Genomic DNA, 25,309 nt, shown 5'->3' on the forward strand with positions numbered 1-25,309 from the left:
TGGACACACACACACACACCAGCAATGCACCATCGGCCTGTCCCAGCGCAACCATCTGCTGGTCTCCCATCCAAAATGCAGAGTTGGGCTTGACTGACCCACACGCTAGAGCTTGGTTTATCCTGCTGCTAGTCATCTGGCTTTAGTGTGAAGCAGGGGGAAGTCAGGCTCTGCCTGCGTGGGGACTGGAGGTTTCCTTGTGAAGAAAAGGCCCTGAGGAACCAGAGAGAAGCTGCCAGTCTAGGGAGTGGAACACAGGGTGAGAGCCTCCTATGAGAGCACCAGAGGTCTGGCTGCCCCTCCCTGCAGCTCCTCTATTTCAGGATGACCAGTGCTGGCAGGATGTAGGCTGCCTCTGAAAACACCACAGCGTATTCTTCCCCATCTGTCTTGTGACCCTATGGGCCTGCGTGGGAAAAGCTCCCCAGGAGAAGCAAAGCTGCCCAAATCCACCGCTGTCTTGCCAGTGCCCTGGAACGAGATCCATTTCCAACCCATTCCCATGTGGTGGTTTCAGTCGTCCGGCAGAGGTGAGCAGAGCCCCGGTGGCGGGAGAGAAGGGTTTGGAGATGGCATGAAGGAGTCAGTCTGTGCGCCCAGGGCGAAGAGTGCAAACCTGGAGCACCCCTGTAAGTAGTTGCTTAAATAAGGAGTGAACTTAATTTAAAAAGAAAGGAGCCCACTCCTGATATGAGCTAGCATGCAGTACATGAAACAAGGAAAAGCTAAAGGTAAACGCCTGTGTCCCCGGTGAATCAGATTTGATTGGTGCCTCAAAAAGGGAGTGGGGATTGGGGTGGCGAAGGCACACGCTCAGGGGAAAATGCACCCCTTCCCGGGGACTAAACGCTACCTGTGCTTCCCACCGAGAATCTCCACTTGAGGCACCAGAGGTCAGAATGCAAATTCTCAAGGTTTTATTTATTATACAGAGCTGTGGGCAGCCCTTCACTCTTCAGCCTGGAACCACCTGTAGGGGTGGCACCACCTGGCAGGGGAGCCCAGCACCGCCCATTGCTCATCGTTCCGGCAGGGAGTGAGGGCAAGGAGCTGCCGTGCAAGGGCTAATGTCCCGCCTTCGAGTGGCTTTGTCCTGGAGCCCAGCCTGGCAGTGCCTTGCGTGTACACACACCGCAAACAACCCCATCCTGACCATTCTGGAATCAGCCCAGTGGACTTCGGAGGGGTTCACCCGTAGCTCTGCTGAAAGACGGGTTTTCGGAGGGAGGGAGCGGAAGAGAAGCTCTGAGCTGGACGGGTCTCTGAGGCACAGCTCATTTTCTGGGCGTTGCACTGCAGAACATCTCGCCCACCACAGGGCGTGCTTCAACACCAGCCTCCCCACACTTCACACCCAGGCCACGATGCCAGCAGGGACCAGAAGTCACAGGATCGCTGCGGCCCGGGATGTGGCTACAAACTACAACACTCACAGCCCTGTTGCAGCGCTCAAGCCCGCTTGAGTCCAAACCACATTTACATACCATGCACCAAGGCCACTTGGTGGTTTCCTCCCCTCAGCTGGGGCCCTGCCCATCCTTATTTACACCTCACAGCCCTCACGAATTAGCATCTGTAGCAAACTGTGTGATCTGCACCCTCAAGAGGAGGAAAGAGAGGCCAATGAGTCCCAAAACCATAACTGCTCTGTGTCGTCACCAACCACCCCTTCACAAAGCCAAGCGCCGGAGCCTGGAAGTCCTGGATCGCCCAGGAAACCAAGTCTCCTGGATATCACTACCAGGGGGTCAGGTCTGAGCATATCATGACAGAGCTCCTGTAACATGGCGTGCCCTCGCCGCCGCGGCACCTCCTGCTGGTTACCTTGGGAATTAGCTCATCCCAGCCTCAGAGCGCCTCCTGCTGGCCGGTGTCTCCCTACCGGTACCTGCTTCCTTTCCTCCTCCACCACTGTAGTTCAGGCCCCGCATCCCTCCCAGCCGGTGGTGCCCCTTCTCTTGGGTACTCCACCTCTGAAAACACCATGGCGTATTCTTCCCCATCTGTCTTGTGACTCTATGGGCCACTCGTGGTCCTCACCTACCTGGGGAACCCCCGTCCCCTAAGACCACCTCACCTCAGTGACCCACTGCCAGTCTTCATCTAGCCCCTTTCCTCAGGGGCAAACTGCTGTCTGAAGTGGCCACTCATCATCGGCCAGGGGGTTGGACCTGCTGCCTCTGCCTAACCCGGGCTGCTTCCCCACAGCCCTAGAACCTCCTCCGGCCCTGACAGCCAGGCCTCTGCCTGGGGGCTGGCGCTTCCCCAGCTCCTCCCACCCTTCCCCAGCACTGCGCTGTCTAAAGTACCTTTTTCTCTTTCAGGCAGCCAGATCCATCTCTCTCCGCAACTGGAGAGAGACTACCTGCCTTCTGGCCCTGCAGCCCTTTTATAGAGCCCAGCCTGGCCCTGATTGGCTGCCTCCCAGCCTTTTCTGATTGGCTCTCTGCCCCAGCCATCTCCAAGGGCTGGCTTTTAACCCTTTCAGGGCCGGAGCAGGGTGACTGCCCTGCTATAGTTCCCCACTCTTGGATAACATCATGCATCTCTGGCTATAGCTGATTCCCTTGCAAAGAATCATAGATATGAAGGGCAGGCAGGGACCTTGAGTGGTTCTCAAGTGCAGCTCCCTGCACTGAGGCAGAACCAAGTCATGAGGTCTTGCAACAAACAGCTTTATGGGAAAGCAGTGTCAGCACAGCCCGGGTTCGAGAGAGGGGGAGAAACCGCAGCCACCACCCTGGCTCCCTTTCCCAACATGGTTTCACTTGTGAGGAGCACAAGTGCGTCAGAAACAGGCCAGGATGAGGCTGACGCAGGGCGCGCCAGTGTGTGGAGAAAGGGGAAATGGTGATCGTGCTCCCAAGCCATCTCCCTCCCAGCTTCAGGGTGTGATGCCTGATACATGGACGCCGCAGTGACCCCTGAGAGGGCAGCGTGTGAGGACTTCTGGCTCGATGCATTTCCTGAGAGCAGAAACAGCAGTGAGGAAAGTATCTGGGGCGGGGAATGGCACACTGGGGAAACCTGCAGTCAGGTCTAGAACTCACCAGGCTCCTAGCAAGAAAGCAGCTGTGGGGCTGGAGAACAGAGAAGAGGCTGGGGGCCTGAGAGCAAGCTGGGCCAAGCGCGGGGCCATGGAAGGGGCGGATTTCAAAAGCCCGCCGAACTGGCCTAACTCTGCTCCCACTGAAGCCAATTGCAAGACTCCCATTGACTCCATAAACAACTCTCAGGGAAAGGGTGAGCGTGGTGTTGAATCTTTAGCAAAAACTTCCTTTCTCCCAAATGTTAATTAGGCATTAGAATTAAATAGGCCTCAACAAATACAAAGCGTTTTAAACTGCCTAACTAAAACTTCTGGCCCCTTAACTTTCAGCCTCTTGTGTCATCATTTCACTAATTTTCCAGCCACCATCCATAGGCCACGTCTACACCGGGGGAAATTGTGCACCTTTCCCACGTTGCTCGAACCAGTCTGTCTGCACTAGATGTTAGCAATTTGGGGAGTCCTAGTGTAAACCACCACCCACGGGGACAGGATGAAAGACTGGGGGTTTGTCTACACAGCAAAGAAAAATCCACGGCTGGCTCCGGCTTCATTGCTGTGTCGATTTCTAGGCTCGGGCTGGAGCCTGAGCTCTGGGATCCTCCCACCCTGCAGGGCCCCGGAGCCGGGGCTCCAGCAATGAAACATCCCCATAGCCTGAGCCCCGTGAACCTGCGTCTGCTGGCCCAGCCCAGCGGGGGAGTTTCTGTGCTGTGTAGGCATACCCGGCCAGGCAAACGTATATCAGCCAGGGAGGGAGAGGGAAATGGAGAGAAAGGAGACGGAGGGCTGGGCTGATTATTAGGTGAGAGAGCAAAGATGAAAGAGGAGAGAGAGCTGGATAGGGTCCGGAGATGTAGAGTCGATGGAAAGGAGTGAAGATTGGGAGTAGGCTGGAAGGGAGGATGGGAGAGGAGAGGAGGACAGAGAAGATTGACAAAGGGGGACACAGAAAGAAGGAGGGAATGTGAGAGGAATGGAGAGAAGGAAATGGGCTTAATTCAGAGTGGAGCAGATCAGCTCTTGCCTCCCCCACAGCCCCTTCTCCTCCCCCAGGAGGCGTGCAGGCCAGCATTCCCTCCTCAGATGCTACTTCAGAGCAGCTGTCGGGCAGCCCTGTTGTCTCATTCCCTGGCGTGTCTGCCAGCTCCTTGGCCCACACGGTGCCAGACAGCGTTGGGCAAAGCGAAACTCGCGCTGCGAGCCAGAGTTTCCGAGCAGCAGCTGCACAGGGGCTCCAGTCACTTTGCTCTGCCGTGCTGATCAATACCCTACTTTCTGGTGTGGTTAGACGATGAAACTGCTCTAAAAATGAACACGCAGGGCCGTGCAGCCTGGAGGTGGAGGTAGCATACAGCAGTAAGCACCCACTCTGGCTTTCAAGCTAAAAGTGCTGGCCCATGGGCGTAGCTGGGCTGGTGTAAAGGAGGCATGCGGCACTGTTAGCATCTTCTGCTCGTATCTGAAGCTGTGAAGACCACTCCTAGCGCTGCATACTACCAGCCCCTGGCGCATTGTTTGCAGAGCAGCTGCGACAGATAAGGCTCCTAAACTAAGCTTGCATTGGAAACCTCCAGCCTCAGTTCCCACAGCAGCCCGGTGCTTCAGATCTTATTCAAATTGGGAACAGAACCACAAGAGCTGTGCAGTTGACCACACAAGCAAAAACAGGAGCTGCTGAGCTGTCTGTCTCTGAAGCTGAAGTCACAAAGGGATGGCCAAGAGGCGCATGTCTCAGAACTTCTCTACTCTGAGTTTTCTCTCTGGCCTAACCAGCCTCTGTTCCTCTTCCCTTTATTCCCCCTTATCTTTATGCTGGATCCATGTTAACACACTGCAGCCACAGCACAATCGACTCGGACAGAAACCAGCACCTGAGAGCCGGGGTTGAAACCCAAAGACTTGGTTCCCAGGAGCGCAGGCAGCTCTCATCCTTGGAGGAGTAACAGCAGGTCCATGGTGCCACGTAGGGGCTGGCGATCGGGCTTTGGAAAGCCAGCGCCTGCATCCCAACAGCAGGGAATCCTCAGAGGTTTAAAATCCTGATTCAAGGGAGGTTTTTCCATTAATTTCACTGACGCCAGGATTTCACCCGGAGAGTCTGATTCTAATTTCACTGTCCGTGGCTTTCCCCCAGTTTAACTCAGCTGATTCCAAGGGAGTTTTTACTGATTTACACCTGCGTGTGTGAGATCAGAATCACCCCCAGACATTCATAACGGCAGTAAAGAAAAATACAGATAGGGTCTTGCCACAGAGTTTTATACTAGTTCTGCAGCAGCACCTGGAAAGGTGTAACCATGGAAACGTGGCCTGGTCTCCTGGGGAAGGAGCAGGTAACAAGGACCCCCCAGGCAGGAGTGGGGGAAGGAATGAACTGACATTTGAGGGGTGGGGAGAGTTTTGACCAGAGTGTTCAATTCTGGAGGCAGGAAATGGAATGTGGCAAGAGAGATTGTGCAGACAAGCTAGTATTGTGGGCAGGGCCCGTCTCTGTACCTGGCACAGCGGGGCCCGGATTCCTGATTGGGGCTGTTAGGACGACTGCAATATAAATAATGAACAAGAGCTGTCACTTCCTTTGCAGGGGCCACGAACCCCGGCCCGCACACTCCGCTGAGTTGGTGTGTTGTATGTTTCTCCTCTGGCGTCCTGCTTTCTCTCTCCTCCGCACTCACCCCCTTGTGGGTGACACACACAGAGCGTTGCATAGTTTAGTGTGTTAGAACGTAAATGCGCCTGTGTTGGCTGGTTTTATTATCTGAGAGCAGTAGCGTGGGAAGGCTGATCTACAAGTGCAAAGAACTCGCTGTGAAATCCTCCAGCCTCAGAGAAGCAGTAGAGTGGAGGAAGAAATCACAACCCCGAAAGGGCAAACAGACTCCCCCTGCGCTCACAAGTGATTGGTCAGCTAGTCCTGCTGGAAAGTTTGGTTAGTTGCTTTAGTGCTGGGTTAACAACCCTTGAGAGTGGAGTCGTCCCTTGTAGCCACAGAACAGATACAACAAGGGCAGTAGCAAACTTCCCTACCGCTCTCCCGCCAGTCTCCATGGCTTCCCTGCTGAGAGACCCTCCAAGGAAACATCACTTATGGGAAAACAGGAATCACCATCCTGGATCAGATCAGTGATTCAACAAGAGCAGACTAGTGGAGAAGGCCACATCCGGCCCAAGGGACCCTCCTGCCCAGCCCCTGAGCTCCTGGCCCGGGAGGCTACCCCCGGCCCTCCCCTGCTGTTCCCCCTCCCCCGCAGCCAGGGCCGGCTCCAGGCACCAGCATTCCAAGCAGGTGCTTGGGGCGGCAATCTGCAAGGGGCGGCAGTCCGTGTGTTTTTGCCGTCCCAAGCAGCGCGCCAAATTGCCGCCGCGGACGGTGGGGGAAGTCCGTGTGCCGTTAGGGCGACACGCACGTTTCCGCGGCGGCAGCTTCTATGTTCAGCTGCCCGCAGCGGCAATTCCGCGGCTGTCTTCCGGCTGAAGACAGAAGCTGCCACCGAATTGCCGCCGCCGCGGAAACAGGCGTGCTGCCCTAACGTCACGCGGACTGCCTCCGCGGTGGCAATTCGGCGCGCTGCTTGGGGTGGCAAAAACAGTAGAGCCGGCCCTGCTCACAGCCTCAGCTCACTCCACCGCCCATGCAAGGCTCTGGGCAGCAGGGCTGAGAGCTTCTGGGGTAGCGCAGCTGCAGAGCCCGGCCGGACCCGGTCTCTGAGCTGCGTGGTGGCGGCGTGGGCCAGCTCCAGCTGGGCAGCGTGGCTGTAGCGCCGCCAGCCACCGGTGCTCCAGGCAGTGCGGTAAGGGGGCGGGGGGGGGGGTAGATAGAGGACAGGGGAGTTCGGGGTGGTGGTCAGGGGGCGGGGGTGTGGATAGGGGTCGGGGCGGTCAGAGGGCGGGGAACAATGGGGTTGGATGGGGCAGGAGTCCCGGAGCGGGGCAGTCAGGAATGAGAGGGGGAGTTGGATGGGCCCGTGGCGGGCAGTCAGGGGCAGAGGTTCCCAGGGCAGTCAGGGGACAGGGAGAAGGGGTGGTTGGATGGGGCAGGTGTCCCAGGGGGGTGGCATCAGGATGGCAGGAGTCCTGGGGGGGCAAGTGGATGGGGGGGGGGGAAAACCAGACCCCTTCCCCTAACCAGCCCTCCATACAATTTCTGAAACCTGATGCGGCCCTCAGGCCAAAAACTTTGCCCATCCCAGTCCTATAGGCGAACTCCCCTATGCACACTAGCATGGCTAAAAATAGCTATGCAGATACATACAAGCACACCAGGGACCCTGGTTTCCTACTCACATTGCTGAAACCCACGCTGCTATTGTTAGCCACGACAGCGCGGGTATATCTGCTGGAGCAGCCTCGCTGCTTTGATTTCATGATAGACTTATCCTCTGGCAAGGGCCAGTCCCACTTGCTTCAGAGGAAGGAGCCAAAACCCGGTGTTGGAATATTGTGGACTGACCTGCGCAGAGGGGCAGTTACGGTCCGTTGCAGCGATGGGTTTTGCGATGTGGACACCTGTCGTTTAGGAGCTGGATCCAGACCAGGAGCTCTTTCCGCACATGCCACTGAACAGCTGTCAGAACATTCTGTTCTTTCCTTGTGCTGGATTTCACCTCGTTATAATTTCAGCAGCGCCGCGAATGAAAAGGGGAGGAAGGAAAGATAGGAGCGAGCCAGGAATCAGATGTAATGCAGCGAAATGGTTATAGAAAAACAGCTGGGGCAGACCTGCTGGCTGTAGAAGTAGGGGTTGAACTAGAGCAGGGTTTCTCACTCTGTGAAGCGCGACCCAAGATGGGATCGCTAGAATGTATCAAAACTTTGTGGGGCAGGCTGGGCTCAGTTCCCCACTCTGGACATTGTGACCTGGTGCATGGGCAGGGCCAGCTCCAGGCACTAGCCTGGCAAGCAGGTGCTTGGGGCGGTCGCTCCAGAGAGGGGAGCAGGTCCAGCAATTCGGCGGCAATTTGGCGGACGGTCCCTCACTCCCGCTCGGAGCGAAGGACCTCCCGCTGAATTGACGCCGCAGAGCGCGATCGTGGCTTTTTTTTTTTTTCTTTTTTCTGGCTGCTTGGGGCAGCCAAAATCCTGGAGCCAGCCCTGTGCATGGGGTCTCGGTGCCACTCCGGTTTGCCCCAGCCACCTCTCCATCATGACGACATGGGGACAGCTGGGCCAAATTGGAGTGAGTGGTGCTGCAACCCCAAGCACCAGGTCACAACTCCACTTACACAAACATGGCCTGGCCAGGCCAAACCTGAGCAGCACTGCGACCCCAGAGGTCACAACACCCAGAGTGGGGAGCTGAACCCAGCCAGCCCTAGGGACTAAGAGCTGGGAGGGAGCAGCTGGGGTCACATTCTCTAATAAATGTTTGCACTCCAGTGTACCCCCAGCCTGCAGGGCCTCCCAATGTACCACTCCCTGTGTCCCGCACTGCTTCCTGCAGTTCCCATTGCCCGGGAACGGCGAACCGCAGCCACTGGGAGCTGTGGGCGGCCATGTCAGCGGACGGTCAATGTAAACGAACTGTCTTGCAGCCCACCAGCGGATTACCCTGACGGGCCACAGGTTGCCCACCACTCCCCTAGAGGCAGATGACAATAGAACAGTTGTGTCCAGCCTTCTTGCACGGATAGAGCTACCATTCTTACTTCTCTCTGGTACTCACAGGAACACAATTCCTGGCATTTGCAGGTGTCCCACACCTCGCGTGGTAGCTCAACTCAGCCCATGCCGATGCAGAAAAAAACTACAGGCTTTTCTGTCTGTTCCAGGCCCTGAGCTGTGAAAAATTCCAGCAGTTCTCTAGACAAACTCACTCTGCTGTTGTGTGCTTCTCTCTCTCAGGGTCAAAGTCTCTCACTGAGGAACGTCAAGAGCTGGGGAAAGCCGCCCACGATGGATCGCCTCCTTCTGGCTCTGCTTTTCCTGTTGCAAGGTAATATTCTCCCTGGTTATTGCCTCGCCTCTACGCTGGACTATATGGCTTACAACAGCCAAGGTGGCAAGGATGTAGCATTATCAACCTTCTGCCCCACCGCCAGTGGCAGGATAATACCTGTTAGGAGGAAGCAGTGGTCCCAGTATGGGTGGAGTGAGGTGGGGGGGCAGGAGGAATAGAGGGACTTTCCCTCTAATTAAGTTTCCTGAACGACAGAGAGACCGTCATTGTGTTCCGAGATGGAATTCCCCTCTCCTTCCAGGACAGGCTGGAGGCATGTAGATGAATCAGGGCAGGAACAAGACTGGATGTACATGGAGAATGCATTATTGTTATCTGTGTTCCTCATGTCCTACAGCACACCTGGGAGCGATCAGCCACCTGGGTGAGGTTAGAGTCCATTTAGAGGAAGGATGGGCCTGGCCTGAGCCTCAGGAGAGCTGGGTTCCCATGCTTGTTCTGAAAACACCTCCCTGGGTGACCGTGGGCAGTCACTTAGTCTCTCTGGGCCTCACTTCCCCATCCATACCATGGGGATAACAGGCCTGCCCTGCCTCACCGGGGAGTGTGTGGCTGAAGGCATGAAAGACTGGGAGGCACTCAGACACTATGGTAGTGGGTTCTTCCATGGCTCCCAAGATTTTCAGAGCAGGAGCTCTCTCTCTCTCTCTCTCTCTCTCGTATATGGGCAGAACCTACCACATTGGGGCCCCCGATGCTTCCTGTGATCCATGTAATAAGTAGTAGACAGCTGTGTCATGTGGGATCACCGAGGAGGTGAATAACCTGGGGAACTCCTGGCATATGGAGCCCCTCGGGCTGAGCTACACCTTACAGTGCGGTTTTGTGTAACGCAGGGGTCGATGGAAGCAGCCGCCACGCAGAAGACTTTAGATTTTGTGGCGAAAGAAACCAAACGAAGAAAAGCCATATCACTTATCAGATGCGGCCAGAGAACATCATCATCACCATCGAGAACAGTGCTGACACGCTGAAGATAAGTGCGCCATTCCCATTAAACCTTGTAAACTTCTCTTTACCTGACAACTTGGGGAACTACCGCTTCTGCCTCTACTGGTACCAAAGGAATAGGATTTTCAACCTCACGTACGGCAAACACAACTACACGCTGAGTACCGAGGCAGAGCCTTCCTTCAACTTTTCAAACCCAAGCACACCACAGAATAGAAGTGGGGTTCCTGTGCTTTCCAGCGTGTCCTACGCCTACGGCAAAGGCCTGCGGAACACCTCCCTCAGCAGCGCCGCTGTTTACTCCTTCTCCATCCGTGGTACAGTTAAATCAATATGTTAAATGGGTTAGAGAACTTGCAATGGTACCACCGCAGCTTCTGAGCATGTTCAGTCTCGGAAGCTAAGCAGGGCTGGCTCTGTCTGCCCATGGATGGGAAGGTTCTGGGAAAACCCCCGAGGCAGCTGATGCTCCATTAGAAGGTAGAGAAGGGCATTTGGCTTCTCCACTGGTCACTAATTCCATCATTTTTCAAAAATGGCCACTAGTTTTGGGTTCCTCATTTTTGGGGCACCCACATGCAGCGCTCTGTGGCAGATTTCCCCACGGTGTCGAAATCCAACCTCTCCCAGTGACAAGAACTGGAGTTGTGGGTTCTCAACACTTCTGGAAATCCAGCCCAAAGTTTCTCTGTGTAAGCACACAAAGTAAGTGGCCACTTTTGAAGACGTGGCTGCAAAGGTCCTGCATTTCACCGAATAACCCCTCATCTAGTCACAATGTCCCACCTTTAATGGCCAGTTGTGCTGCCTTCAGCAGTGCAGGGGTCCTCAGGTCACAGCTGTATGGGGGCCTTATAGGGATCCATCAGGACTCCATCCTTTAGAACAGAGGTGGGCAAACTACAGCCCGTGGGCCACATCTGGCCCATGGGACCGTCCTGCCCGGCCCCCGAGCTCCTGGCCCGGGAGGCTAGCCCCCAGCCCCTCCCCTGCTGTTCCCCCTCCCCCGCAGCCTCAGCTCACTCACTCTGCCTCCAGCGCAAGGCTCTGGGCGGCGGGACTGTGAGCTCCTGGGGCAGCGCAGCTGCAGAGCCCGGCCTGACCCGGTCTCTGAGCTGCGTGGTGGAGGCGGTGGCGGCGGCGTGGCCTGGCTCCAGCAGGGGGGGGGGTTGGATAGATGGCAAGGGAGTTTGGGGTGGTGGTCAGGGGGCGAGGGTGTGGATAGGGGTTGGGGTGGGAACAGGGGGTTGAATGGGGGCAGGGGGTCCCAGGGGCGGCCATCAGGAATGAGAGGAGTGGTTGGATGGGGCGTTGGGGGTCCAGGGGCTGTCAGGGGACTGGGAGCAGGGGTGTGTGGATGGGGTAGGGGTCCCAGAGGGGCCGTCAGGGAACAGGGGGGTTGGATGGGCTGCATTCTGGTTAGAGACACGCAGAGTAAGAGACGGGAGAGCAGGAGCATGCAGACTGGAGATTGCACCTTGAGGTTCTCGGCCTGTGCAGATAGGAATGACATGAGTTTGGACCTATGCTAGAGCTGCTGTAACCTAATGGCCTGCCAGACAGTGTGGCAAAGGGATTGTCAAAGTATCCATGACTGGCTATTATCCTCAGCTAGCCCATTCCTTACAGTTTGGTGCAGCCAGTTGGCTGTTCAGAAGCCCTCTGCAAACTTCAGCAAGCCCATCTCCTGGGCAACTGAAGCCCAGAGAGGAATGAGACAGGCAAGAAACTCACCGCCATGGGCTATCTCCCCTCTCATGCATCCTGCTGGATGCAAGAGGCTCAGGGATCACTTCGTGCGAATTCTTCCTTTTGCATGGCCAGCCCCAGCGGCTCGGCTCAAAAGGGCAGGTTTGTAAAGGTATTTAGGCACCAGAAGATGCCTAGAGGGGCTTTGGAGACTCCCCTTAGGTGCTGAATAACTTTGAAAGTCTGGCCCCAAATGCCTTAAGCCGTATCCATGCTCTGCTTGGCCATTCGGACCTACCCAGGCATAACCATTGCAAACAGCCCGCGTCTGGCTCGCCACTCACTCGTGCTGATGTAAATCAAGAGTGGCTCCATTGAATTCAGACCAGTCCTCATCACACCCATGATTGCCAAACAATTAACGCAGTCGCCTGAGAACACAGTATAAAGCACTTGCTGCCTGGGGGAGGGACGCTACAGAAACCAGCGTTGTCCCCTCTTCACAGAGCTAATCACAGCATTCTCTTTTCTTTCCACAGCGACTGCTGAAGACATCAGGGTGCATGAGATTGAAGAAGGATTAAGGATTTTAGCAAACTACATGAAGAAACCTACTGGAAGAAGGACCATTGCACCATATGAGTGAGTACCGTATACAAACTATGCCCAGCTCCTCCTCTCCCAGATCAGACGCTTGCCATCACTGTCTGTACAGCCTCACATGCCCGAGGAGTGTGTCTGTGGGGAGCTGTGGTTTTCGGGAGAGGTAGGTCAGATATACAGCCTCCCAACCCCAGCAGCGGGTCCTCAAAACTCTTCTCCTGTCACTTGGTGGTGGTACAGCCCCTGCTTTGAGGCTCTCTTCCCTCCTACCCTCTCTAGACCCATGCTCTATTCTTTCTTCCCCAAAAGGAGACTTCTGCGTTTGGAATCGGACCTGAGACAGGTGGTGTTTGAAGGGGAGAGCGAGACTTTTGGGACGAGTACAGTCCGTGCGACTGTTTTGAAGATAGGGCCCCGCAAAGCCTCCCAGGATCTGCCCTTCATGTCTGAACTGGAGGTGAGTGCAGGTATGCCGGGGTCACAGAGCCATGACCATAGAGTTCAAGGCCAGAAGGCACCACCAGATCATCTAGTCTGACTTCCTGTACAGTACAGGCCACCAACACCTGCACACTAACCCAACAACTGAAATGAGACCCACGTATTGCAGCCTAAAGGAGACTAGCCTATTGTGTGCCACAGGCAGAGAACAGCAGGGTCCGAGGTGCCCGAATGCCTGCGGACAGCAGGGAAATGATGAAGTCAGATACACTCAAATGATCCTGGCAAGGGACCCGCACCCCATACTGCAGAGACAGGCGAAAAGCTCTCCAGGTCTGAGCTGGGGGACAGTTCCTTCTCAACCCCCATACGGCAGTGATCAGTTAGACCCTGAGCATGTGAGCAAAGAACCAGCCAGCCAGGCACCCGAGAGAGAGAACACTCAGGATCACCTCAGCACACCGGCCACCCCCATCAATGTCCCACCTCCATCTCTGAGGCTTCAGAGGAAGGAGACAAAAAAATGACCTGTGGGCAAGGAGAAACCCTCCCTTCCTGATGCCTGCCAGTGACCAGTTGAAGCCCTGAAGCATGCGGGCTTCAGCTTTATTTTACATAAGAACAGACAGCACAGAGTCCATCCCAGCCATCCCTTCCCCCAAATCCAGGGGGGATCTGTTCCCCACAGGCAGGGCCGGCTCTAGGCACCAGCAAACCAAGCAGGTGCTTGGGGCGGCACATTTTCAGGGGCAGCATTCTGGCCTCTTTCTTGGTTGTTGTTGCTTCAGGCGGCAAAAGCCTAGAGCCGCCCTGGCAGCAGCAGCGCTGCACCTTGTGGCTGGGCCGGGCAGGCTCCGAGCAGGGGACACTCAGGCTTGGGACCACCCCGCGGGGCACACGGAGCTGCCTGCAGGTGCCGCAGGGCGGCTGCCCCCAGCGCCGCAGCCGTGGCTGGGCAAAGTGGCCCAAGCTCCCCAGGGACTGTGGCAGGGCGGCCAGAAGCAGCAGCGGGGCCACAGAGGGCGGGGCGCTGCCATGCGGGGCCCGCGTCCCCTCTCCGGGGCTCCGCTCCCTCTGGGGCTACCCTGCCCCAGCTCCTCAGCTCCCTGCCAGGGCCACCCCCCGGCTCTGCCCTCCCGATCCCGGCCAGTCCTGGAGGCGGGAGCCCTGGCTGGAGGGACCCTGGGCAGAGGCACGGCCTGGGAGCCCCGCTGCTTACCCAGACCCTGCCAGCGCCGGACCGGCTGGAGGCGAGGGGGGAGTGGGTGGGGTCAGCACTGGTGGGGGAGAGCCCAGCGCTGGGGCAGCAGGGGGTGTGGGTGGGGGAGGGCACTGGTGGTGGGGGGTGGGTGAGAGGCCAGCGCTGGGGCAGCAGGGGGTGTGGGTGGGGGAGGGCACTGGTGGTGGTGGGGGGTGAGAGCCCAGGACTGGGGTGGGGGGCAGCCAAAATTTTTTTTGCTTGGGGTGGCAAAAAAACTAGAGCCGGCCCTGCCTACAGGTCTCTTACCTGAGAGTCATGCCCTCCTCCAGGGCTTCCCACAGGAGTCGATCTGCTTCTTGTAGCTCTTCCTGATGGCTCCATACCCAGCTGGCCTGCCTGCTGGCTTCTAGAATCGCCTCATACCTAGCTGATCATCACAGGCTGGGTCCTGCTCCCCTTAATGGCCCAGCCATCCAGGGACAGACTGAAATTACCTGCAGGGCCTAAAGCAGTGTCCGTGCTAGGTGCCTCGAGCAGGGACCCCAGACCAACCGGAGCGTTTGCAGAACCTCTTGATGCACTTGGCATGTTTCCAGGTGATGCCTTGTTCTCTGTGGAACCTTTCCAGGTCATGGTCCTGGGTTGGTCTTTGCAGCATTACAGTTTGCAATGTAGAGGGGACCTGACTCCTTCCCATAACCAGAGTAACCTGGGAGGTGTCTGGTTACAGCGTGTAGTTAAAGGGATACTCTCACCCCGAAAAATCAGACTTCTGTTCTTTATACCGATTGCCAGGGAAATCTCCTCTTCACTTTCTTCCCTTGGCGCCTTGGGCATCCCTTGGTGGAGGCCCATGCTCTGACTAGTTGCACTTCCTGTCTCATGAGGGTGATCAGAGGAGCCCCCTGCCCTCACTCCCGAGGAGAGGTCGCTGGCAGGCTGTGTCGTGGGCCCTGCCAGAGGGCTGTGCACCCCTGTGAGGGCAGCCAGGATTGAATCTCCTTTCCTTGAGACTCCTGCATGGGGAGCCCAGCTCTGCCCTTCTGGCATGAGGCTGGGGAACAGCGGGAGGCAGGGGACACGCCTTTAGAGCCCAGGGAGGAGCGTCGAAGTTGTGAGGCTTCATCTCAGTGCTGCTGCTGAAGGGAGGGAGCAGCAGGGAACCGCCAGCCCGGCTAAACGACTGGAATAGAAACGTTCTTACCTCAAGTTGCCAACGTCCCTTTAACACCCAGTCGGGTGCCGTCCACACTAGAATCCAGAGCAGTGATGTGTGTGGATCCCTGGCCTGGGCATCAGATCCTCAGCGGGGGTAAATCAGGGTAGCTCTGGTGATGCCGATTTACCCCAGCGGGTGTTGTGGGGCGTGTGTAGCCAGAGCCCGAGGCTTTCCCTATCGCCCTGTGCCTGGGCAGCCTCACCGCGTGCGCCGGCCACTCTGAGGGCTCTGCTGGGCTTTGTTTTGCAGGTGGGCAGAGAGGTCCATGGCTTTGAGGTGAATCTGCCCAAGATCCTCTTTGCACAGGTGAAGGGCAGGCGGAGGAACGCTGAGGAGCGAGTGGTCCTGATGGATATCAACAACAAGGCCCTTTTCCAGGTAAGGGCTGGGCCCTGGGCTGGGAATGAATTTGGGGGCTAATAGTGCTGGGCAGCGCTGGGCCAGGTTTGGTTGGGAGCAGCTGCTGCGAATGCGGATGATGCAGGCTGTGCACAGCTCTGCCAGGGCAGCTCGAGAGCATCCCCGCTGCTGGTCCTGCTCCCTCGGTCTGCCGGTCTGTGGGAAATCGAACCTGCCGCGCAACCTCCTGCTCAGCTAGGTTTGGGCTGGCACCCAGCTCTGACCCCCGACTCACAGCACCCCCTCTATGCCAGCCCTGCCAATGCCCCTCCCCTCCGACTCACGGCACCCCCTCCTATGCCAGCCTTGCCAATGCCCCTCCCCCGACTCACAGCACCCCCTCCTATGCCAGCCCTGCCAATGCCCCTCCCCCCGACTCACAGCACCCCCTCCTATGCCAGCCTTGCCAATGCCCCTCCCCCGACTCACAGCACCCCCTCCTATGCCAGCCCTGCCAATGCCCCTCCCCCCGACTCACAGCACCCCCTCCTATGCCAGCCCTGCCAATGCCCCTCCCCGACTCACAGCACCCCCTGCTGTGCCAGCCCTGCCAATGCCCCTCCCCCGACTCACAGCACCCATTGCTATGCCAGCCCTGCCAATGCCCCTCCCCCCGATTCACAGCACCCCCTACTATGCCAGCCCTGCCAATGCCCCTCCCCCCAACTCACAGCACCCCATGCTATGCCAGCCCTGCCACTGCCCCTCCCCCGACTCACAGCACCCCCTGCTGTGCCAGCCCTGCCAATGCCCCTCCCCCCGACTCACAGCACCCCCTGCTATGCCAGCCCTGCCAATGCCCCTCCCCCGACTCACAGCACCCCATGCTATGCCAACCCTGCCAATGCCCCTCCCCCCAACTCACAGCACCCCCTGCTATGCCAGCCCTGGCCCCCAGCCCTGCCCCTGAACTGTCCCCAGCGGCACAGTGTCCTGTGTGAACAGGTTGAGTCGGATGAGACCCAATAGCTTCTTTTTGCTGTGTGCCTTTAGCCAGGCTCTGCGCTCCCTTTCCCAGAGGAGCCAGGCCAGTGTACTCACGGTGCCTCCCCGCTGGAAAACGCTGTGGGCCCATCATAGACACACACCGGGACAGTGCTAGGAGGGTCCCCAAATTCAGGTTCCGGCCAAAGCTCTGCCGGTTGCGATCTCCCTTTGTGCCTAGCAACTGCAGCTCAAACGGGTCCCTGGCTGGGCTCTGGAAGAAATGCCTCCAGCCCAGGCCCCGGCAGGGTATTGTACAGCTAGGGGCAGTATGGAAGGTGGCACCTTACCCTGCAGCTCCTCTCAGCGTCACGACCCCGGAGCAGCTGGACCATTGGGGGTTGTGATCTGGCCTTTGCCACAGTAAATACGAGGCCACCTGGTGTCCTGATGCCCTCCCCCAGATGCCAGTGCTACATCAGCTGTGACAACGGCGAGGCACAGCCTGAGGAAAGACTGCGCCGGCTCCCGTAGCCTGTGTGCGCAGACCCTCCTTGGGTCTGTGTTGTCTGCTGAGGAAGGTGACAAGGAAGCTCTCTGGGTCTGAGATCTCCGGGAGGTTTAGAGCAGCTTGGTGCCCGGCAGCTGTCACTCTCCCACGCTGGCATCACGGGCTTTCCATCTCTTTCAGGACCAGAACAGCAGCAGGGTGCTCGGTGAAAAGGTGATTGGCATCACCGTGGGGAACACCTCCGTATCAGGCCTCCGACAGGACGTGGTCCTCAAATTCTTTCATGTCCAGCTGCCGGTAGGTGTGAGAAACGGCCCCATTCCAATCAGTCTGCCCAGGGCGGGGGCTGAGACCTGCCAACTCAGCTTCTGCCTCGGCTCTGTCGCCCCATCCTTTCTAGGGGATCCCCTTCCAAAACACGTAGCTCAGGCCAACTAGCTTGAGATGGCACAGCCGGTGTCTGATCTTTCCCTGCCCCGATAGGCTGTTGCTGGGAGCAGCCTCCCTCTTGAAAAAGGAGGTGACCGACTGGACTGCTGGGGAGAGAATGATCTTTGTTTCCTGGCCCCAGTCACATGACAAGGGCCAGAGTTTCTTTTCTCCTCCTGCCCCATCTGCCCCTTGATCTGCCCCTCAGCCAAACTCGCCTGCCCCGTGAATAACCCAGAGAGGCTCATGCATCACCACCCATGTTCTTGTCCTTTCAGAGGAACATGACTCCACGGTGCGTGTTCTGGGACGTGGACTCCAGCCGTGAGTATCTCAGAGAGAGCAGGCAGTGACTGACACCTGTGCAGTGGGGGAGTCCAGTGCTACCCTCCCGATTTGACAGCACCTTATGCTGGCTTTGCACAGGTGTGAGGTGGGAACCAGACCCCTAGCCTAGCTGCCCAAGGAAGGGAGTGAGCATCAGTCACTTTACAACCTGAAGCATGGGACTGGACTGTCCTTGATATTTTAACTCTTGTAGAGACAAACTCTGGGCCAAGTCCAACTCCCATTGGAGTGGATGGAAAGACTCCCGTTTACTTCAGTAGGAGTGGGATTGGCCCAGCACATGGTCAGTGGCTGGATACATCCATCCCTTCTCCATCAGGAGACGCTGATTGGTTTTCACTCTGTCCTTCTCCAATCTGTGTCACTCACTCCAGCTCCCTGTGACTTCTCCTTTTCAGCCTCAACGGGGCTTGATTTGACAGCCTCCCCTTATCTGTGAATCCTGCCATTCCTCTAATGCCGGGGGACAGCCCATAGATCTCCGTGGATGGCTAGATCTCAGGCGGTTCCCTCATGGATATCCCAAAGAATCTGTCCCAGGCCCTGCTCTCCACGCAGATATGGGTGGGAGTGATTTTGGGTTCGAAGAGTCCCCAGTGCTGCCATGTGGTCTGTACGAGAGTCACTGGGCCCCATTGCAAAGCACTCTCTCATTCTCACCTGCTTGCAGACACCGTGGGTCAAAGACTTTCTGTGAACATTGACTTGGGCTGAGTGTGTGAAACCTCCCACCTTCAACAGGAAACTGCTTTTCTCTTTGCAGATGGCCGCGGCAGCTGGAAAAGTGATGGCTGTGAAACAGAGATGGGTAATAACCAGACAGTCTGTCGTTGCAACCACCTCACCTATTTTGCTGTGCTGATGGTGGGTACCGGGTACCAGCTCCCACTCGCGCGCTCTGCATCCTCACTGCACGGTCTCCGCAGTGATGGGTAAAGCTCTCAGCTCTTGCCCAGCATGGCTCTAACACCTCCCCTGTCCTCTCCATTCTCAGATGTCCTCTCCAGAGATAGATTACATCCACAAGGAGTACCTGACGATTATCACCTACATTGGCTGCATTATCTCAGCTGTGGCTTCCCTCTTCACCATCATCTTCTTCTGCTGCTGCTCCAGGTACAGTACTATGGTTCGGGCCGGGGATTAGCTAGCAGCCTGTAACTCGTGCTCATGCTGACCAGTTCGCTACCCCATGCAGGCAGCATCCCCCTCGGCTGCCATTACACACAGATTGGCCAAGATTTTCTAAAGGGACTGGTGATTCTGGGGGCCCAACGTGAGACACCTGAAAGGGGCCTGATATTCAGGAAGTGCTGAGCACCCACCCCTAGAAACCAGACCCCTTTATGGGGTCTCCAGATGGGCCCCCAGAACCACCTATCATGTTTTATAATCTTAACCGCCATCTTGGTCTTTAGCACTAATGCAGCGAGCGTGTGCACGCACAGATCTTTAGCAGTGCGTTAACAAGGGGCTGACGCAGGCTAAAAGAGGCTTCCTTTGAGAAATTCGCTATACGCAATGGCCAAACCCATCGCCTGCACACATGGTTCAAAGGCCAGCAGAGATGTAGCTTCCCAATGGAACAAGGGGACCAGGATCGCTCACCTGTTGCAGTTACCAGTGGCTCAGCGTGTTCACCCATCACAGCCATCAGCTGGCCATCACATTTGGAATAGGCACTGGGCTCACCATCTCCTGTTGTTAAGACACAGATCTCTTGCGTGTCTCTGGTTAGCGTGAGTTGCTTGAATCAAAGCCCTGGGACCCCATCGTGGGGTTTTGTGGGTGCTGGGTTTGGGACTCCCAGCCAGGAGCAGCAATGAAATCTCTTCCTCTCCCTTTCCCAGGAGGAAGCACAGAGACGGCACCGTAAACATCTACATTCACATGAACCTGCTGGGGGCCATCTTCCTGCTGGACGTGAGCTTCCTCATCACTGAGCACTTGGCCTCCATCGGCAGCGAGGCAGCCTGCAAAGCCAGCGGCATGTTCCTGCACCTCTCCCTGCTGTGCTGCCTGACCTGGATGGGCATTGAGGGCTACAATCTCTACAGGCTGGTGGTGAAGGTCTTCAACACCTACGTGGAGCACTTCATTCTCAAGCTCTGCCTGGTGGGCTGGGGTGAGTACGAAAGGAGGCCGAGATGGCCCTGAGAATGCCAGGCCTCTTCCCCCCCGCCCCCAAAAGACTTTCCTCTTGCAAGGATAAGAGGATGATTTGCTCACTGTCCACAAGTACCTACACGAGGAAGAGATTTCTGAGGGCAGAGGCTGTTTCATCTAGCAGGCAAAGGCATAAGACGAACCAATGTCTGGAAACTAAACCTAGAGAAATTCAGGCTAGAGATCAGTCCCCTCACTAATGCATTGGCGGCAGTGGTGTCTCCATCACTAAGGCTTTAAGTCAAGACTGGCTGTGTCTGTACAAAAAAAAAAAAAAAAAAAAAAAATACACTGTCGCTCAAACACAAGCTATGGGCAGGAGGCACTGCGTGAACTTCTCTGGCCTGTGCTGTGCAGCAGGTCACACTAGATGATCACAGAGGTCCCTTCTGGCCTTAACACCCAGGAACCTATTAGCAGTGTGGACATGAGGACCCAAAGCTGTACCCAACCATCTCTGTTCAATGCACTGTCCTCAGTCCACCGCTAGGGTGACAAAGGGTATGGGAGAACACCACGGTCAATTCCTTAGGAGTAGAAAGGATGGGCTCCTTTTTCAGGGACCTGCAAAGACAGGAATTGGGGCTAGGGGAACTACCTAATGCTGTTCTCTGCATCCAGGGCTTCCCATCTTTATCGTGGGTGTGATCTTCCTGGCGAATCAGAGAAATTATGGACCATTCCCCATTGCAGTAGTTGAATCCCTTGAGAAATCCACCAATGCAACCATGTGAGTAATTGAAATGGCATCACCATGTTCCTGGTTATACCATCGCTAGCAGTGCCCCCTCCCGTGAGTCAGTTACACACGGTGTGCACCCTGCATCAGACCAACAGATTACATCCCCTCTGCTGGGGTTTTCCCTGAAACCTTTTCTTCCTCCCGCCTCTCCCTCCCGCCAGATCCCCAGCTGGAGTAAATCAGCAAAGCTCTCGTGACTTCAGTGGAGCTGTACTGCCTTACATCAGCTGGGAGACCGGCCTCCATGTTTAACTCTGGGCTGGAGGCCGAATGTGCCAGGGGGTCCCCCGAGCTCTAGCAGAGGATTACGGACTTGAACTATCTGCCTTTCTCTTCCCTCCAGATGCTGGATCACAGCCCCCCTGATCCATAACATAGTCAACCGGGGCTTCTTCAGCCTGGTGTTCCTCTTCAACACGGCCATGCTGGGAGCCATGGTGCGGGAGATCCTCAGGCAGAGGAACAGAGGCCACGAGCTTAAGCACGCCCTGGTTCTCCTGGGCCTGAGCCTCGTGCTGGGCATCCCCTGGGCCCTGGCGTTCTTCTCCTTTTCCTCGGGATCGTTCCGGCTCGTCGTCATCTACCTCTTCACCATCATCAACACTTTGCAAGGTGAGCGTGCAGGGCCGGGCACGCTCTGCCCATCTCGCCCTCTCCCGGCGACGTGGGACCTGGCGTACGTGCCGTCACCCCGGGGCGAGTTTTGGGGTAAATGGCGAAGGAGTCTGGAGTCTCTCTGAGGAGCAGCTGATGAGGCTGCCACAACCCTGTGCCCTATTCCTCACCGTGGGGGAGAGGCTCCCCTCCGTACTAGAGCGTGCCTTGCTGTACCTAGCCATCTCGCCTGCGGGGCCCTGGGATTTTCTGTGCGACAGCACCCAATGGCCACACGAGGGTGCCACCAGCTAAGGCGCGAGACAGTGCTCTGCTACGTTAGTCGGGTGATGGATCCGAGACACTGTTAGCTCAGTTCATCTGATGTATAGTTTGTTCCTTTAAAGTGGCAGTAGTGATGGGCTGAGCTGGCAGGGTGCACCCATGCTCAGGCAGGGTGCCAGCCTCCCCCTGCCACCAGGTGACCCATTGTCCTGCTCTCTGCATTACCCCTGCCCAGTGAGCGCTCTCCTATTTCTCCTGTCTCTCGCAGGCTTCCTCATCTTCCTCTGGTACTGGACAATGGTGCTGCAGGTCAGAAAGTCAAAGTCCTACCCCTCACTGAACAACTCCGACAGCACCAGGTTGCCGATCAGCACCAGCCGCACAAGCGCAGACTGAATCACCCGCTTTCTCTGGTCACAGCTGGGACTGTCTCTGCCCCGTGAGTCAAGAACCAGGGATCGCACTCCCGGAGGGGAGGTGGAGGCATCACGTTTGTCTGATGCTCCTGCTTTGCTACACGCGGCCACGTATAATCACAAGGAATGTAGAGAAATTCACACACTCCCAGACACTCTGAACTGCCAGCATAGAGTCTGTTATACGCTAAGAGCACGGCAGCGGCTCGGTTTCTCTCTGCACATTCCCTTCTGGATCTCTCAGGTCCAGCCCTACCTGGTTCCCATTGCATTAAACACCATTCTTGTATCACACGCACACACCTGGGCTCCCAGGTAGATCACCACTTCAGTATAAAGTCACTGGAAAAGACAGAGGGTGTTATAAGCCAGCAAGGGCTGCAGCCTTCGCTGACAGGGGATCGGGGACTTAGTCTGTTTCATGCTCCTTTTACAGCTCTTTCCACATCACAGCCTAGAGGAAGGGCAGGGGAGAGCCTGGAATCCACCGTTCCCAGGGCTCCAGTCACATCAGGCAGCTGCCAAGTGACTCCCCAAGTGCAGAGGAGAGATTGGGCAGCTGTAAAGGTTTCATTTTCTTCAGAATGCAGCACAGGCCCATGAGCGGCTGTGGCAGGTCCAGACTGGACCAGGCACGTGGGGGCTATGTGCCCCTTAGGTAACAAGGCCTGGGGGGTGCCGTCACCCCTCCTGCCCAAGGTGTGTGGGGTGCTTCTGGGGGAGAGTGCGGCCATGGGGCTGTAGCAGACAGCCCTCAGTGTACAGGTGCAACTCAGCGCTGTGTCTCCCATTCATCAGACCTGCATGCTGTTCTGCAGTGATTCCCCAACAGCTACCCAGCCCTGGGCCTGAACGATCAGGCCAGCCAGGGCAGAGGTGATGCTAGAGAGTTGGAGGGATGCTCCAGAGGCCATGGCAGAGCTGGAGATCGCGGATCCCATTCCTGAAGGGGGCTGGTCCTCCTGTCGCATTGTAATGTGGTGATGTCCTGGGGTTCTTCACGTGGGCCTAGAATCCCAGCTTGCTTCAATGATTGTGAAAGCCTCTTTTCATCAGCAGCTGGCCAGGAACGGTCACCCTTCTCTTGCACATCTGGCTTTCACTTATCCTAGGGTTACCATATTTCAACTTTCAAAAAAGAGGACACTCCACGGGGTAGCCCTACCCCCTAGCCACTCCCTCCCACTTCCCGCCTCCTACAGAACCCCCAACCCATCCAACCCCCCCTGCTCCTTGTCCCCTGATCGCCCCTTCCCGGGACCCCACCCCCTATCTAAGCCTCCCTTGTCCTTGTCCCCGACTGCCCCCTCCTGAGACACCCCCACCCTAACTGCCCCCCTAGGATCCCACTCCCTACCTGTCCCCTAACTGTTCTGACTCCTATCCAGACCCCCGCCCCCGCCAGATCCCCAGGACTCCCACGCCTATCCAACCGCTGCCTGTCCCCTGATTGCCCCCCCAAACCCATCTCACCCTCCCTGTCCCCTGACTGCCCCAATCCCTCTCCACACCCCTGCCCCCTGACGGGCCCCCCCACAGAACCCCCGACCCCTTCAACCCCCCCTGCTCCCTGTCCCCTGACTGCTCCGATCCCTCTCCACACCTCCGACAGCCCCCCCACAGAATCTCCGACCCCTTCAACCCCCCCTGCTCCCTGTCCCCTGACTGCTCCAATCCCTCTCCACACCCACACCCCCTGACAGCCCCCCCCATAACTCCCAACTCATTGAAACCTCTCCCTGCTCCCTGACTACCCCCCGGGACTCCCCTTACCACCATGCCGCTCGAGCCACTGGCTCCACGTAGAGCAGGCTGCCACGCTGCCGTGTGCATAGCCCCTCCCCCACAGAGTGCTGAGGCAGGGGGAAGGGGAAGCGGGGTAGGGGCTCTGGCTGCTGGAAGCCAATGGGAGCGGCTCAATTGGGCCCAGCCACCCTATCAGCCGTGCCGCACTCTGCATGGAGGGGGAGGGGGGCAATCCCGGACCTTTCTATCTTATTACCAATTCCTCCCGGACAGCTATTTAAAGACGAAAAAGCCGGACATGTCCGGGGAAATACGGACGGATGGTAACCCTAACTTATGCAGGCTTGGGTCACTTTATTTTTTATTTTTTAATGGTTTGGTCTAATATAATGTGGTCTGTTTGGGCCTATACTTGTGGTCCACTCAGAAGCTACAGCCGGTGGAAGATGTTTTGATAGATCAGTAAATATTAAACCAGTACTTACATAGATTCAGTGACTGCTTCTTTGCTTCTGGGTGCAATTCAAGGTGTTCACTTTAAATCCCATAAGGTCAGGGTCCCAGCTACCTGAGTGGGACCCCCATGATCCACTATGTGGCTGTTGAGATCATCTGGGCCACTGGATCTAGCCATCCTAAAGAAAGAATCCCGGAACTGGTTACAGTCCATCACTGACTTAGGAGCTTCTGCTCTGGAGTTAACTCTCCACAAGGGGTCCAAGAGACAGGGTCGGCTCCAGGCACCAGCTTGGCAAGCAGGTGCTTGGGGCGGCCACTCCGGAGAGGGGCGGCACGTCCAGCTATTCGGCGGCAATTCGGTGGATGGAACCTCACTCCCGCTGGGCGTGAAGGACCTTCCGCCGAATTGCCGCCGCAGATCGCGATCGCAGCTTTTTTTTGGCTGCTTGGGGTGGCCAAAACCCTGGAGCCGGCCCTGCCAAGAGAGTCCAGGTTTGCTAGGGCTCACTTCTCTCACACTGATGTAATTCATGGCCTTCAGTGGCATTCAAACAAGGGTAAGGCGCCCATCTCTGATTGCAAGTCAACGGTGGTTGGGCATCTCAGCCCAGCTATGTTGTAGGAAATCTCCCTCATTGTGTGTAGGTCGCACTGCAGGGTCACTTCCCCAGGAGGGGGTGTCAAATCTGATTTCGGCTTATTAAAGTGTTCCCACTCCAATGCAGTCTGTCCCTGGGACTTTATTCTCTACTTGATCCATTGTTTGGGACTTTATTCTCTACTCGATCCCTGTTGTATTTTTAGGGAGAGATTTTCAAAGGTACACATGGCAAGTAGGCACTGAAAGGCAATGAGAATTAGGACCCAAGTTGTCAAAGAGATTTAGGCACCTAACTCCCAAAGATTTCCAGGGGGACCTCTATACCTTTGAGGATCAAGGCCTAGGTGCCTGACAGCCGTATGTGTCTTTAGCAATTTCCCCCGTATGTGCTGTGGAATCCCGTCATGCACAAGAGAACTGCCACGAACTCTTACAGTTCCCACAGCGTGGCATGGTACCCGTGGGCTCCTTCTTCCTGGCTTTACAGCCCTTGAACTAAGCTTCACAACGCTCCGGGGAGACATGCTCCCACAAGAAGCTGGGGAAACTCAGGGGTTAAGCAACTTGTCTGTGTGGT

The 25,309-nt window shown here is 56.6% G+C and overlaps 1 protein-coding gene across 1 annotated transcript; it reads left to right on the forward strand.

The window, feature by feature from the left end:
- Positions 1-400: 400 nt before the first annotated feature.
- On the forward strand, positions 401-24,162 carry ADGRG1 (adhesion G protein-coupled receptor G1). The gene is given in 15 exon segments (XM_054049287.1): positions 401-629; positions 8,894-8,928; positions 8,930-8,984; positions 9,845-10,276; positions 12,188-12,290; positions 12,561-12,708; positions 15,362-15,490; positions 17,127-17,243; positions 17,654-17,699; positions 18,487-18,587; positions 18,718-18,839; positions 19,574-19,848; positions 20,511-20,619; positions 20,975-21,243; positions 21,779-24,162. Coding segments are annotated over 15 exon segments (2,298 nt in total). The 3' UTR covers positions 21,907-24,162.
- Positions 24,163-25,309: the final 1,147 nt, after the last annotated feature.

Source organism: Malaclemys terrapin, chromosome 14 (genome assembly GCF_027887155.1).
Source record: "Malaclemys terrapin pileata isolate rMalTer1 chromosome 14, rMalTer1.hap1, whole genome shotgun sequence".
NCBI classification, from domain to species: Eukaryota; Metazoa; Chordata; order Testudines; family Emydidae; genus Malaclemys; species Malaclemys terrapin.